Source organism: Pieris brassicae, chromosome 11 (genome assembly GCF_905147105.1).
Source record: "Pieris brassicae chromosome 11, ilPieBrab1.1, whole genome shotgun sequence".
Taxonomy (NCBI): Eukaryota; Metazoa; Arthropoda; class Insecta; order Lepidoptera; family Pieridae; genus Pieris; species Pieris brassicae.
This window is the reverse complement of record NC_059675.1, coordinates 6,068,772-6,083,523: the sequence shown is the minus strand read 5'-3', so window position 1 is coordinate 6,083,523 and position 14,752 is coordinate 6,068,772. Positions and strand designations below refer to the sequence as shown.

The window sequence follows — 14,752 nt, the reverse complement described above, 5'->3', positions numbered from 1 at the left end:
TTGTTCGCATTACACTAGTTAACGTTTTATATATTTCTATTAACGAACGGAACGATTAAATATATGAAAATCTAAAGAAGCAGAGGCTATTTTTCTGTTTCCATTTTATTTAATTAATAGTTTCTTAAATAAAAGTCGCTGCATCTCACTAGTATCCACTTTTAATTTACGACAGCTATAAAATCGAAACGATTTTACTAAAGGAATATAACAAAAAATTAAATGTTTATGTTTTGAGCCATTCATAGCACGTGAAAATTTATATTGAAAAATACTTAAACATATTATCAATAAATAACAATTTGTTTGCTATTACATTAATAATTTAACCGGCTTGTTTAACAACTAATAAAGAGGTATTATTAATAAACTGAGTAGTAGCAACTTTGTCTGGTCCAATGTTTGTTGTAATGGAAAAGGCAGCACCGACGGTATATGTACCAGGAATTGCACATAAGGCGTTTACCTGGAAAAGAAATCATTTAAAGACACGAAGCAAGGAAGCAATACATATTGCGTCCTTATATAATATGAAATTGACGTTTTGGCATTTGTTTTTCGATAACTATGATTCATTTCATTTTCTCGTTTTATTTTTTTGTTTGTTTGCGTCCCTCTATAAAATAGAAAACATTCCATTTTATATCGCGTTATTTACGAGCACGAGTTCCACCGTGGCACCAGTGCTACAGAAACGGCTCGAAGGATTAATGATGTGTATGGCGGCGGTGTGGGAAAAGAAAACACAGTGCGTTTCTGATTCCAACTCTATTGTTCTGGATTTTTCGACATGCAGAACAAGCCCCGTGGACGGCCGGAGACCAAAGTTGATACCGACTCACTTTGGTCCACTCCATCCACTTAAAGCAAATTGGGAAGATGAAAAAGCTTGAAAGGTACCTCACGAGTTGAGTGAACCAAATCGACAAAAGCGCGTCGACAGCTGCGTTACAGTACTCAACCTGCACAATAATGAAGGGATCTTAAATCGAATCATTACCTGTGTTGAAAATTCAATCCTATACGATAATCGGAAACGCTCATCGCAATGGCTGAACCCAGCCGATCCAGCCAAATTGTGCCCCAAACGAAAATTTACTCCGAAAGTTACATGGGAGCGTTTCGTGGACTGGTGCCGGGGTCGTTCATAGTGAACTTTCTTTAATCTAGCCAGACATTTACAGTAGATGTCTATTATCAGCAACTGCAAACCACGATGGAAAAGCTAGCCCCTAAACAACCAAGGCTGGTCAATCGCTCTAGACCACTGCTGCTTCATGACAACGCTAGACAACACACTGCACAACAGACTGCTACCAAAATAGAGTCAATAGGAATGTCTAAGAAATCCACCTTACTCCCCGGATCGTGCTCCAACAGAATGCCATTTTTCTCGAAATTTGGATAAATTGCAAGGTAAAAAATTCAACTCGGATGGAGCAGTCGAAACGTCAAAGATTTTCTTGATAAGCGTCCGAATGTTTTTTTTAGTAAAGGGATCAATGAAATACCTATAAGATGGCAAAAGCGCATAGATAGCAATGGTACATACTTTGATTAATGAAATATGTTTTGTTAAAAAAAATCTACTTTTTGTTCCTCCCATACAAAACGTCAATTTCACATGTAAGGACCCTTACACAAGTTCATTGTCTAGAAAACGTTGTCTGATAAAAAAAATTAAGTGTAAAATACACATACTACAAAATATGGAAAAATACGCGTATACGACCTTATTTACGTACAGTTTATATAAAAAAAATATACCAATTTTTGTATATATGTATATAGTTATATGTAGAGGTAATAAAATCGGTTTTATGTTTCACATTCATAAGAATGTGTTATATTATTTCTTTTAATGTCTAAGTACCTGCAGTTTTCGAGACTCAAACTTTTGTAAAGTCACTTTTAAACCCAGCTCTTTTGAATCGGGATCAAATCCATTATTTAATGCCCCAGCCCAGCCCAGCATGCCAGTCGACTCTCTAAAAACCACAAATATAGAAGAGTATATTAAAAGTAGTAACACGCAGAGATCCAGAATGTTTAGAAAAACTGATCATGACATGCAGAGGGGAGGCCTTCAGACCTCGAGGCCGATCCCCTACTCACTGGACCGATCAAGCCAAGGGACACCTTACAGGTCTTACCATCACCTGGGCGCAGAGGATTGCCGAAGACAGGGAAGAGTGGAGGAAGTTGTGCAACGCCACTAACATGACCTTCAGAAATGAAGAGTACACTGAACAAGAATTAAAAGGTATTCTAAATGCTTCTCTACGTTTTTATCGTGACAATAGTTTTGTTATGATATAGCTCGAACAGATTTCCTATAGCTAAACCTATAAATACATTGAACTGTCTTGTTTAATAGATTCTAAGATTATCAGCAATGTTAACTTGATATATAGAGTCTACTTCCTAATTAAGGTATCTTTTACCTGTTCTGTTGTTTGAACATATCAATGAATACATTCACAGGAACCCCATAGCAGTTAACTATATTCACCGCTATTGGTATAATACACAACTTCTTTCTTTTAAAATTATGATTCACGTAATTTGAATGCTCAAGTTTCAATATAACTACAGTTGACTTTTCGGTCTTCCCTTTTGGATCGCTTAGTTCCAGTTTACTTTTAAAATCATCAACTAAGCCGTGATCTATCTTCTCCCTGTTCCGTGAAATAGTTTTGCTAAATCCGTCTAGCCAGAGACAATGTTGCCCGATCGTAGTCGTTCCGTTTTTATTATTATATGCTTTCCACCTCAAAATAAACATAGATTGGATCAATCCCGTTCTATCTCCATGGTTGTTTGGGGAATCGAAGTTATCTAAAAGGGACGGTACATGGTCTAGAACAAACTTGGAAAATGGAAGTTTGTTAACAGAATCGACGTTTGGTACTCCATCCTTGGATACTTTGAGACATGAATTTATGACTTCGCCCTCTGGAACATCTTGAAAAATTCTCACTGCTTTGAATATAAGATGTAATCGTTCACGTGCGATCAATGAGCTATTAACGTCTAATACTCCTGTGATATCAGTTAACTTCCACTGTCTGCTTAAAAGCGATACTTCTAACACATCAAGGGATATATTTTCGTCTTTCTCATTGCTTATATTTTTCACTTCTACGGCGAACCTTGTGTTCTCCAAAACCTTGTCATCGCTCTCCCCTAGACATCTTCGAGGGGTGACTAACACTTCAACAACGTCCTGCAAAATGGAATATAATTTTAACTTATTTATTAATATAGCCTGAAACTTGTCAAATCATTTCTCGAAAATCATAAAAGTAGTAACATAAAGAATGTTTTGCAATTACGTACTTTCGTGGTAAAGCGGAACACATGTCTGAGCAGCCTATAGGGCCGAGCTCGTAATCCGGTCTCATAATACATGAGCATGTATAACGTTGACGCTGCAGAATGCGGCCTTAAGAGCAGCGTGCCCGTACATCCGACTCCCGCGTCCGCCCCTCGTGATATACAGCGTACACGCCGTTGCGACGCTTGTAAACGCAATTGGGCTCGAGCAGTACGTTCATCTGTTTTATTTTTATAGAAGAAACTTTTAAAATTTCATATGCCATGCATTAATTAATTTTGAAGATAAAATAAAGCAGAGAGCACATTAAAAATTTATCACCTATAAGTACGAATACTCTAATTCTGTGTGCGACATTTTACATACTAAAAGAAAACAAGTCATAATTAAAAAGATTGAAACCTGCGAAAACTATTTCAGAATTTCATAATGTTGTATTTACAATTTAAAACACATTGTAATAATTTCTTAAGTAGCTGACGTACGGGTTCTGCGGTCATAGCTCTTATACTAATCGTATTATTTTAATGATACAAACCTGAAGAATCAGGTGGTTCTTTATACTTGTCTTGATACAAATACTTGAAGTCGTCAGTGTCATCCGGCGATACTACGTACATACATTCGGGGTGAGATACGGCTATATGCAAATTATTCATTGCAGCAGGACCGACATTACGAAAGTCCATATCAACTGTTAATATTTCGCCACTTATTACGTCTGTGTTTGTTTCCGCGAATGTAACCTTAAACAATTTGAAGAATTTTTGATTTCGCGAGAGGGATTTTTTTATACTATGCAAAATTAAGTTTTCGACATACATCATGTATGTAAAATATATCCCTGTAAATAGGTATTGACTGACTTCGAACAAAATAAATAAGAGTTCAATGTAAAAAAATATAGTAAAACGCGCATAGAAGACGCAGCTGCAAGAGCAGAGCATTTTAGGCCGTTCGTGGAATAGATAATTTCATGATATAACATGTTTAAATTGCAAAATAAATAATAGCAAGATCACTGTACTCTTATTTGGTTTAACGAACACTATGAAATTATATTATATGTGTCGGATATATAATTATATTATATATGGCGTTACCATTAACTGCATATGTTGTTAAACTATGTCACAAGGCTTATAAATTAACAACGTAAAAGTCAAATAAACTACGTACTAGTTAAAAACTAGTAAAGTTTTTGAACTGGATGAAATGTGATTTGTGAGCGATTCAGGGGATGGTTAATCACATATTAGAAAATAGTAATTTCCAGAATTTTATACTAGTTTTCAAGAGGCTGAAACATTTTTTCAGGCATTTCCCGAACATGCGTAGTACCACTTGGGTACAGTTTTCAGAAAACGCGTTGTCAGACCTTGTTATACCCTTTTGATGAAGGAATATTTTACACAGAATTTTCTAGGTGTGGCACAAGGACGGAATGATACGTGAGAGATAGGGAAAATCGGAACCTTCTCGAAGCTAGACTGAGCACTCTACAACGCCATACGACAAGGACGGAGCAATGCGGGAAAGAGACAAAGAGTACGGACGTTCTAGAGTTGCGCAATAGCAATCCCGCCTAGAGTGTTCTCAAATATTGTTCAAAATTATTCCCAAGCGAGCCGAAATGCGACCAGTTAGTTTTAGATTCGAATGCGATATCAAGAGATAAACACCGAAGCGATAAAATGCGAATAAAGTGAAGACAAGTGATAAAGCACTGTGTGAAGTGTGCATAATTAAGTAATTAGTGACTGTTTTGGTGTGTAATATGGCGATGGCGAATAATTTGTGCTTATAAATTCCGCATTGATTTATCAAGAAATAAACCTTGAAGAAATCTACAGAAAGAAATTTTCCATCCGATCCTAGCTCCTAACAATATATATTACCTGTAAACACGGAGCGTGATCAATAACGGTTATGTGCAATCGTTTATTGGATCCATTTAAAGCTAACTTTCCCATCACTGCTACACTATTCTCATTTTGTCTCCTATCGCTTGCGTTGATCAACCTAAAATTATTAAAACTATTAGCCAAATTTGTCATCACTATTATTAATACAGTTTCTTTATTACTTTTGTGTGTAAGTTTTTAACAAGAAACCAAAATTGAATGTCGTTGCCTATTAAGTTTCAGCTCCTATTTAGTTTATTTATTTTCTCTCTCTCTCTCAATGTCCAGTTTCCCGTCCAAAGTACTGGTCGTAACCATATATTTTTAGTAATTTACTTTTCTATATTACATTTTGCTAATACTTAATTGAGAGTTATGTTAATTTAAGCTGGTTTATTTATTTAAGAGGCTTTACTTTAATATTAGGTCCTTACATATGAAATTGGCGTTTTGTATGGGAGGAACAAAAAGTCGAATATTTTTAAATATAATATATTTAATTAATCAAAGTATGAACCATTGTTTTCTATGCCCTTTTGCCATCTCATAGATAGTTCATTGATCCCTTTACCAAAAAAAACCAGTCGGACGGGAATCAATAAAATCTGTGAAGGCGATTTGGACTGCCCCATCAGAGTTAAATTTTTTCCCTTGCAAGAAGTTGTCCAAATGTCGAAAAAAATGGTAATCTGTTGTAGCAAGGTCCGGGGAGTACGGAGGATGTCTTAGACATTCCAATTGAAGCTCTTCTAATTTGGTAGCCGTCTGTTGTGCAGTGTGTGGTCTAGCGTTGTCGTGAAGTAGCAGTGGCGTGGAGCGATTGACCAGCCTAGGTTGTTTAGCCGCTAGCTTTTCCATTATGGTTTGCAATTGCTGACAAAGACATCAGCCGTAATAGTCTGGCCAGATTTGAGAAAACTGCAATGAACAATACCGGCACTAGTCCACCAAACGTTTACAAGTAACTTTTTCGGGGTTAATTTTCGCTTGGGGCAGGATTTGGCTGGCTGGCCAGGATCCAACCATTGCGCTGAGCACTTCCGATTATCGTAATGAATCCATTTTTCATCACAGGTAATGATTCGGTTTAAAATACCTTCATTATTATTGTGCCGATTCAGTAATGAAACGCAGCAGTCGACGCGCATTTGCCGGTTTGCTTCAGTCAATTCGTGAGGTACCCACCTTTCAAGCTTTTTAATCTTCCCAATTTGCTTCAAGTGAATTAAAACAGTTTTATCACTAACACCGCAGCCTGCAGCTAACTCGGACGTGGGTTGCGATGAATCCGCTTCCACAATAGCCTTCAGTACTTCATTATCCACCAAAACGAACTGTGTTTTCTTTTGCAACATGACCGCCATACACATCATTCATCCTTCGAGTCGTTTCCGCAGCACTAGTGCCACGGCGGAACTCGTACTCGTAAATAATGCGATACTTTAAGTTTTCCATTTTGTAATATGAATGACGCAAACAGAAAAAAAAACAAATGAATGACGGTCATCGAAGCACAAATACATGAGTAAATAGCTGTACAAATTTGAATTTGGAATTCCATACCGTACTCCGCGGACCTTGCTCCAACAGATTACCATTTTTTTCGAAATTTGGAAAACTTCTTGCAAGGGAAAAAATTTAACTCTGATAGTGCAGTCCAAATCGCCTTCACAGATTTTATTGATTCCCGTCCGACTGGTTTTTTTAGTAAAGGGATCAATAAACTACCTATGAGATGGCAAAAGTGCATAGAAAACAATGGTTCATACTTTGATTAATTAAATATATTATATTTAAAAATATTCGACTTTTTGTTCCTACCATACAAAACGCCAATTTCATATGTAAGGACCTAATATATTATCTTGTACACATATTTTAAGGACTTGCTTAACACCTTCTGTCGGCCTGACGAAGAACATCAAATAAATAAATCTTTTTCAAATGCAATTAGCTAGAACTCTAGGTCTTCCTTATAAAATATATATATAAATACTTACTTGTATACAAAACCCTGTATATCCAAGAGTCCGACCTTCAAAGGCGTTATCGTAAAACTGACCATTTTCTGGCATTCGCCTTCCAAGTGTAATGATTTTATTTTTGGTCCATGTATAACGTTACTCTCTAATACTTGACCAGCTGCAATGCTGTATTCATTATTATATATCTCTCCCTGAACAACCCCGGAAGAACTAGGAGTAAAATTCCAGAGTAATTCCATATCCGTTAGAAGTAACGGAACCTTCAAGGGATTCTTTAAAGTAATAGCTACATGTATTGGTTCTGAAAATATTATTTATAAAATCAGTAAATTAAACGTCAGTAAAGTAAAAGTAAGCAAGAAATACCGGTTTGACTTTTGCCATAACAATTCAGTATAGTAGGAGCTGGAAAAACAAAATAAAGGCAACGTAACCTTGGTCAAATGTCAAAACGACATCTAAGCTTGATTTCAGTAGCAAAACAAAGCAGAGAATATTAATTTAAAAATAAATTACCTCCTTGCGGCACGATCGGACTACTATCATTTTTCTGAGTATACAAATCTGTTGTTGGTTTAAAAATCATTGGAACACTGCCTTGCGCGACTTGGAGCAGACTTTCTTCTAGTTTACTCCAATATAAATTGTCGGTTAAGTCGGAGATATTATTAAATGACACCGAAGTGGCCGGCGTTCGACCAGGGGATGATAAAGGTGAGGGTCCAGCGCATAACACAGCAGTTTCTTCGCCTATTAATAAAGGAACGGGCAACGTCGGCAAACGTTTTTTGAACTCCTCAGAACTTTCTACCCATTGCTGTGAATAATTTAATGTAGAACGTAGTATTAAAAGAAATTACGCGTTAAATCACTTTAGAAATATTCAATTAGCTGAATGATCGATACAGATACGTACCAAAACTAAAAACATGCCATTTGTTAAAAAATATTACGTATTTCGTACATTGTAGAGTTCACATTGCGAAAAGTAAATAAACAGGATTTTCACATATTAAAAATAAATAATTCACCATAATTAACATTTATTAACTTATATTCAAATCTAATTAATAACGCATTAAATATTAATCTTAGTAACACTACTGCGATTGATCTTCTTTCTTCGGGTATCAAAATACATATTTGGTAAAAAAATATTCAACATTTATAATTATAATGTAGCCATTGCAGCTCGTATACTACAGCTCATTTAACGCACAAATCTTGTCTTGATAGATAAATGATAAATTCGTAAAACCTGAATATCTGATTCACGTAAAGAACGATCTTATCGATGTTCGATCGATCTTGCTATTTCTGAAATTGTCAAAACACTACCCCAGTAAAAAATACAAACCTGATGTGCAAGCATGAATTCCCGTAGAAAGGCATCCTGTTGGGTTTCAGGTTGTTGCGAATCTCGTGACAGTGGACCAGAAAGCCAGCGGGCAGCGTCGGCTGACATTTTCAAGGAACCCGCTAAGCGCCCCAGGGCGAATTGAACGTGGTCTGTGGAGAGACGCCAACCACTTTCTTGGTACACCTAAGGACACATTTTATATAATCAATACAATGGACTTCCTATGTCCACATTGAACTCTCGCTTGTACGGTGAATGAAAACATCGTGAGAAAACCGGCATGGATTAACCCAAAAAGTCGTCGGCGTGTGTCAGGTATAGACGGCCGATCATCCTCCGATTAGAAACAAAAGACAACAAAACAGATACAGTGTGAGGCCCAGATCTAAAAGTTTGTAAATACACTGATTATTTGAGTAATTATTATTTAATAATAGAGTAGTTGCAGTAATAAGTTTTTATTGTTAAATTAAATAGTTTTTGTTACCATTGCGTTCGCCATAATCGTTAAACATTTTGGATACAATAATTATGTGAAATGTGTAACCTTTTGAAATAAATAATTAATTGCAGCATGTAGGTATAAGTAAATGATATGGACCCAAGTACATACATACAAATCACAGTAATTGGTTTAAAATAAAAGCACTAGATACACAGATATCTATAATAAAAGAGTCTCATTTTAAAACACAAAGAAATCACAAATTCGTTTACTACAATACTAACTCGAAGATGAGACGACCTGTCACAGTTACACACCTATGTTAGTACTTACTTTTAGTATTAATTGACATACGCACAAAAATGCAACAAAGCGATAAACCACTTAACCATTAAAATTACCTGATATGCTTGCCTATAACAGCGGTGAGCATGCTTCTTCTGTCCTGCCTTAGAAAACCTGTGACCAGCCAGGACCATGTGGAATGCATATTTCCGGCTCATAGTCTTATTACTTGGGCCGAGGAGAAAACATAGAGCTGCTTGTTCCAGCAACATTGCGCTTCGAAGGTCACTGTCTTCTGACGTCATTCTTATTAGTTGTTTTGCGGCCTCGCCATGTAAACCGTGGTGTAATAAACATGGGATAGATAATAATGTCGCTCTGACTGCATATTGTACCATTCTGAAAGTATACACCACCCTTAGCGTGTGAATACGTTGCATCGTAGTTGTGTTGCCGTAATAGTAACTCCTTGCCCTTCTCGCTAGTGCAAACCTGGATTCGCCAGACATCCGCTTAACTCCAAAATCAGCTATAGTCGCGAAGTGCGGACTACAAACAGTCCAAAATGGCTCTGCCAGCAGTGAACCCGCAATTGACAAAGCGACTTCTAAGCTTAAATAGAACTAATCTCAAAAAAATGATAGGGACAATTACGGCAATACGGAGACAATGGCTCCTTAATAAACATATTTTTGTCCTAAGCGCGACAGACAGCTCCATGTGCAGAGGCTGTTTCAGCGCAGAGGAATCAGTCACCCACTCCTGTAATGCGAGGCTATGGCTAAACAACGCGCAGAAATCTTCGGAGCTGTGAGGTCGCTCCGTGAAGCCTGTGAAGTGCCTAGAAGACTTCTGTGCTTCTGGAAGGAGCTAGGCTGGCTAAATTAGGATAGGACTGATGCACAACGGACCAATTATGAGTTTAAATGCGGAAACTGAGTCGAATTTGAGTCTTAATAGTAAAATGTAACAAATGTATGCATTGGTGCAAAAGCAAATAAAAAAAAAGATCGCAAATCGTAATCCATCATCAGATTATTCTGTAAAATTTGACATTATCGGTTAAAATTACGTTTGAATATTTTACAGAAGAAATATCCTATTGTAAATGTATATAAGTAAATTAACTGTGTCACGGCAAAAATTACAACAAATTAAAAAATGGGATGAACATTCTACGGTAGTAGATAGACTCACCTACAAGTATTCAAATACGTTACGATGCTTTCTTCCATATACGCATGTGTTTTGCGATTCGCCTCGCCCGACATAAAAGCACTAATAGCGGCCATTTCCAAGGCTCCGGCGTAGCAAAGCCAAGCGCTATCCGCGTAAAACTCTCTCTTCGCTGTGTGGTACGCGTCAAAAGCTCGCTGCCATTGACCACAAAGAAACCAAAGGTCGCCGAGACGACGTAATTGTAACTCTGGACAGTCACTTGAATAGCTAAAATAATAAAACAATCGTATTGGATAAGAAAGCGACGCATAGCAAGCCGTTAGCCGTAATTGTATATAAAACAATATCTTCGAAACCTTCATCTGTAGAAATTTACTCCTTCAGTAATTAATTTTTTTTAACTTGATCGTCAAATTGAAATCTTCGGGTTTTCAGTCAGTTTAAAAGATGCCCAAAAATACAAACTGGTATATGATATCAAAGTAAATCAATCTAACTTTACGAAAATACTAACTAAATCACTGTTGAATTATAACAAAACAAGTGAGATTATTCTTTCATGTCTCTAAATAAAACCGCATTTTCAAAAAAAAAAACTGTCATTAAATATATTAAGAATTTATTAACTTTATTTTCGATATATCTCTAAATGATTATCCCTCTTTCAGTCAAAGTCATAAAGTAAATGTACATACATTACTGTATTATTAACTGTGGTGGTACCGGATTTCCCAGTTGTAAACCATCTTTTTGTAGCTGATAACAACGATCGGCTCACACCTTTTTTATTAGCAACCTTGAAACGTAACGATAATTGAATTAAAATACTATAAATGTGGCACCACAGGTAATATGCGTAACATAACGCATAAAACTCGTAGTTGTAAGGTTGAAATCCCGACATTTCGGGTTGGAAGAAACCGACGGCTGATCACTTGCCTTGCGTTAAAAATAATTAAATTATGATATGAAACTAGTTCGAAAATAGAAAGCTATGTTGTGAATACAATTTTCTGATAAAAAATAAACACCGATGTAAAAAGTACACAATCCAACTAGTGGAATAATTTGTCACCATTATTGATTAACGTAAAATCATTTAGTTCTGATCAATTTATACATTCTAGTATTTTTGTTTAAGATATAAAATTTATTTTACATACCACTTCTGTAAGTTGAGCTATTTGTTTCTCTATATATGGAAGTAAAGCCTTTGATGCATAGTCTTGAATGAACTTTTTTATCGCATCAATATCATTGTTATTGAGAGCTGCTCCATGTATATCTGCATTGTCAAACGGTTTGCCTAGAACATTCACACTTTCCGAACTACCAGAAAATGAATGAGTCTGAAAATAATATAATATCATTCTTTACATATACCATTACAAATTTTATCTTTCTGGAGACCTAGTCAATGGAATAAGGATAAATACAAGAGCAGATCCAGGACGAAGTCAAGAACCCCTGGGACCTAGGACTGTGCCTTGTTGTATCACATTTTTTTTATAAAAATTGTGATACATATAACATCTATGCCCATATAATATAAAGCTGTCCTTAAATAATAATTATTTTGTTTTATATTCTAACATATTAACATCTGTAAGAATATAAAAATAGGAGAAAAATAACACAAGACCTGATGTATGACCTAAAGATTTACTAAGAATAAATTTTGAATTAACGTAGAGCTTGTACAACTCCATTTGGTTGGCATACAAACACAGTGATAAAACAGTTTAATTAGAAACTATTTAATAAGTATAATAAAACTAACTAGTTCATTGTTCATCACTATAACTTTTGAAATACTATTTACAAATGAATAGGTGTGTTTTTTATTAAAAATTAAAACTTTTTAAAACTTTACCTGTAAGCTATTGGCATTATCATATACATCACTTTCGTTGGCCGTCAAAGGGTGTGAACCATCTTGATCAGTGATAGTAACTGGTTTTTCTTCTGAAAACAATCAAACTATTGTTAAAAGTATTACTATAATTATTGTTATTGATTTTAATGTAACAAGAGTTTTTCATAAAGTCTCTTAGTTTATGCAATAATATTGTATTCATTCCAACTTATGATAAATTGTTATTAGTCATCAAAAATTACAAATAAAATTTTCTTAAATCAGTTCAAAGTACATAAATCTTACCAAATAGCAATTCACCATAAAAATTTATGACTACTTTAGAACATTACCTGGTGTTACAATATTTTCCGTTGAGACGGTTGATGATGATTCTTGCTGAGCAAATAATAAATTAGATGTAGATAGTGACAGAGTTCTCTGAAATAAAAATTAGTGTGATTTTATTTGTTTAATTTATCAATTTTATTAGTAAAACAGCTATTACCGATACAACAGGTAATTCTGAAGGTTTCTTATAACAATTTTTCCAATAATCCACTGAGAGTTTAGCATCTGTGGTCTGCCTTGAATTTATAGTAAGAAGAAAACAATTTACTGCACCAAATGTCTGTTTCATTGTATCAAATGCAGATTCAGCTCTGAAAAAGGATTGAGAACAGAAATAAAAGAATTGCTATTTCATACCATTAATAGAGTTACACCCATAACTGTTATAATTATGTAAGTAGAATTAATAACTTTCAAAGTTTATTGTAAACATGGTTAATATGTAAATATTAAACTTTAGTGGAGCATCCAGACATGCATACTTCATTACTCTACCCCTATCTGGGAAAAACAAATAACAGTAAAGACCAAACAGAGAGTACTTTAAAGTACAAAGGTTGATTCAGATAAAATTTATTAGTGTTTTGCATACATATGTGACTATATATAATATACTTACTTTTCTTTTGATACCAGAGATGCATCATGAAGAAGCAAATATGACTTCAAAACTGAATTATTAAACCATTTTGGAAGCTTTGGTGGAGTAACATTTTGTAATTGAGCACACTGTTGATTTAAACTGTTGTATGTATCAACAATATTTTCATCTAATGTTGATGCCACTATAATACAGGACAAGAAGTGTTTTGTAAACTCATGGTCAGAAGGAAATTGCACTTGAAAATAGGTTTCTCTCCATGCATCAAACCATGGTGTTTCTTGTGGCACATCAAACTTGTGACCATCTGAAAATTTTATATAATTTTCAAGAGTAGTAAAACATAATATTATAGTTATCTAAAAGGCTTAGAATGAATGATTTTGAATAACATACCAATGGTCTTAGGAACTGTCTTATCATCATAGTTAAATAATGCAGCATTATTTAACTGCCTTCTAGCTTCTGTTGGTTGTAACGGTTTCCAATTAACATCTCTGATGACCAGCTTCCAGTTTTTAACAATACAAACACTACCACCTGGCTCCCGAAACTGCCCTGTATTTGAAATCACTTTAGTAGTATCAAGTGAGAATGATTGTGGCCAACTTGCTTAATATGAATCCAATATCATTATTTTAAAGTTAGTAGTGAGTTTACCTTCCCAATTACACGTCGCAAAAGGTTGCAATAATTCAGATAAAGAAAGGTTGTTCTTTGATACAATATTTTCCACTTTAGCCGAGCACAGAGTTGCTACTAGAGGTGAAAACGAACTCTGGATAAATTCTTGAGGTGTTTTAGACATGACTAGTTCGGGATTTATAAATTACACGGCAGAAATATGACATTAAATTTTTAACATATTGTAGAAGATAGTTTAATTAAAATAATTAAAGATCCCATATCACGTATTTTCATTAGACGTAAATCAGCATAAATAAATTGTATTGGTAATGAACAATTATTTATAATTAGTTCCTATATTGGACTTAATATGAAATAATTAATGAGTAGAAATTTTATATTTTTACTTTGTTTATTAATTTTTCTTTCATTCCGTATGACATTTGAGAAAGTGAAATAAGTTTTCACAGACTGTGAAAATATTAAATTGACACCGCCTTTAGAAAACCTTTTACTATAATCTGTGCCATGCGGCACAATAAGACCATCTTACGTAAGACAAGGTGGTAAAGTATAAAAGTTTAGACTGACCGAGAGCAAATAATAACATTAGAACGGCGCAAAATTCAAAGAGGTGGAGGCCATGTATTAAGTACATAATACAATTTATTAAAATTAAATACATCTATTTTTTTAATACGTATGCTTAAGAAATAAGCATATCAAGTTAAATTAAAAATAGGCAGTAAGGCAATGTAAATAAAAGTAGATGTAGAAAGAAGTGTCAGTCAGTATCAGTAAAACAATCCCTTATATAAAATAC

At 34.9% G+C, this 14,752-nt stretch overlaps 1 protein-coding gene across 3 annotated transcripts; it reads right to left on the bottom strand.

The window, feature by feature from the left end:
- Positions 1-143: 143 nt before the first annotated feature.
- On the bottom strand, positions 144-14,351 carry LOC123716156 (trafficking protein particle complex subunit 8). 3 transcript variants are annotated; one of them, XM_045671746.1, is made up of 19 exons: positions 13,963-14,350; positions 13,699-13,860; positions 13,321-13,609; positions 12,859-13,012; positions 12,704-12,791; positions 12,369-12,460; positions 11,659-11,844; positions 11,191-11,291; positions 10,514-10,762; positions 9,433-9,715; positions 8,584-8,769; positions 7,743-8,043; positions 7,242-7,527; positions 5,236-5,359; positions 3,876-4,083; positions 3,340-3,557; positions 2,445-3,226; positions 1,874-1,988; positions 144-466 (listed from the first exon to the last, which is right to left on the bottom strand). In XM_045671746.1, the coding sequence occupies exons 1-19, from the start codon at positions 14,108-14,110 to the stop codon at positions 326-328; spliced, it is 4,113 nt and encodes a 1,370-aa protein (XP_045527702.1). In that variant the 5' UTR covers positions 14,111-14,350; the 3' UTR covers positions 144-325. The 3 variants fall into 3 exon arrangements, with proteins under 3 accessions (XP_045527702.1, XP_045527703.1, XP_045527704.1); XM_045671747.1 differs by having other exon boundaries at positions 12,369-12,457; XM_045671748.1 differs by lacking the exon at positions 1,874-1,988 and having other exon boundaries at positions 391-466; positions 13,963-14,351.
- Positions 14,352-14,752: the final 401 nt, after the last annotated feature.

Coding starts and splice junctions, on each gene's coding strand:
- LOC123716156 (XM_045671746.1), bottom strand. CDS start 14,110: ATGTCTAAAACACCTCAAGAATTTATCCAGAGTTCGTTTTCACCTCTA. Junction 12,461..12,703: donor GGAAAATATTGTAACACCAG/GTAATGTTCTAA, acceptor GATTGTTTTCAG/AAGAAAAACCAGTTACTATC. Junction 3,227..3,339: donor TGTTCCGCTTTACCACGAAA/GTACGTAATTGC, acceptor TCCATTTTGCAG/GACGTTGTTGAAGTGTTAGT.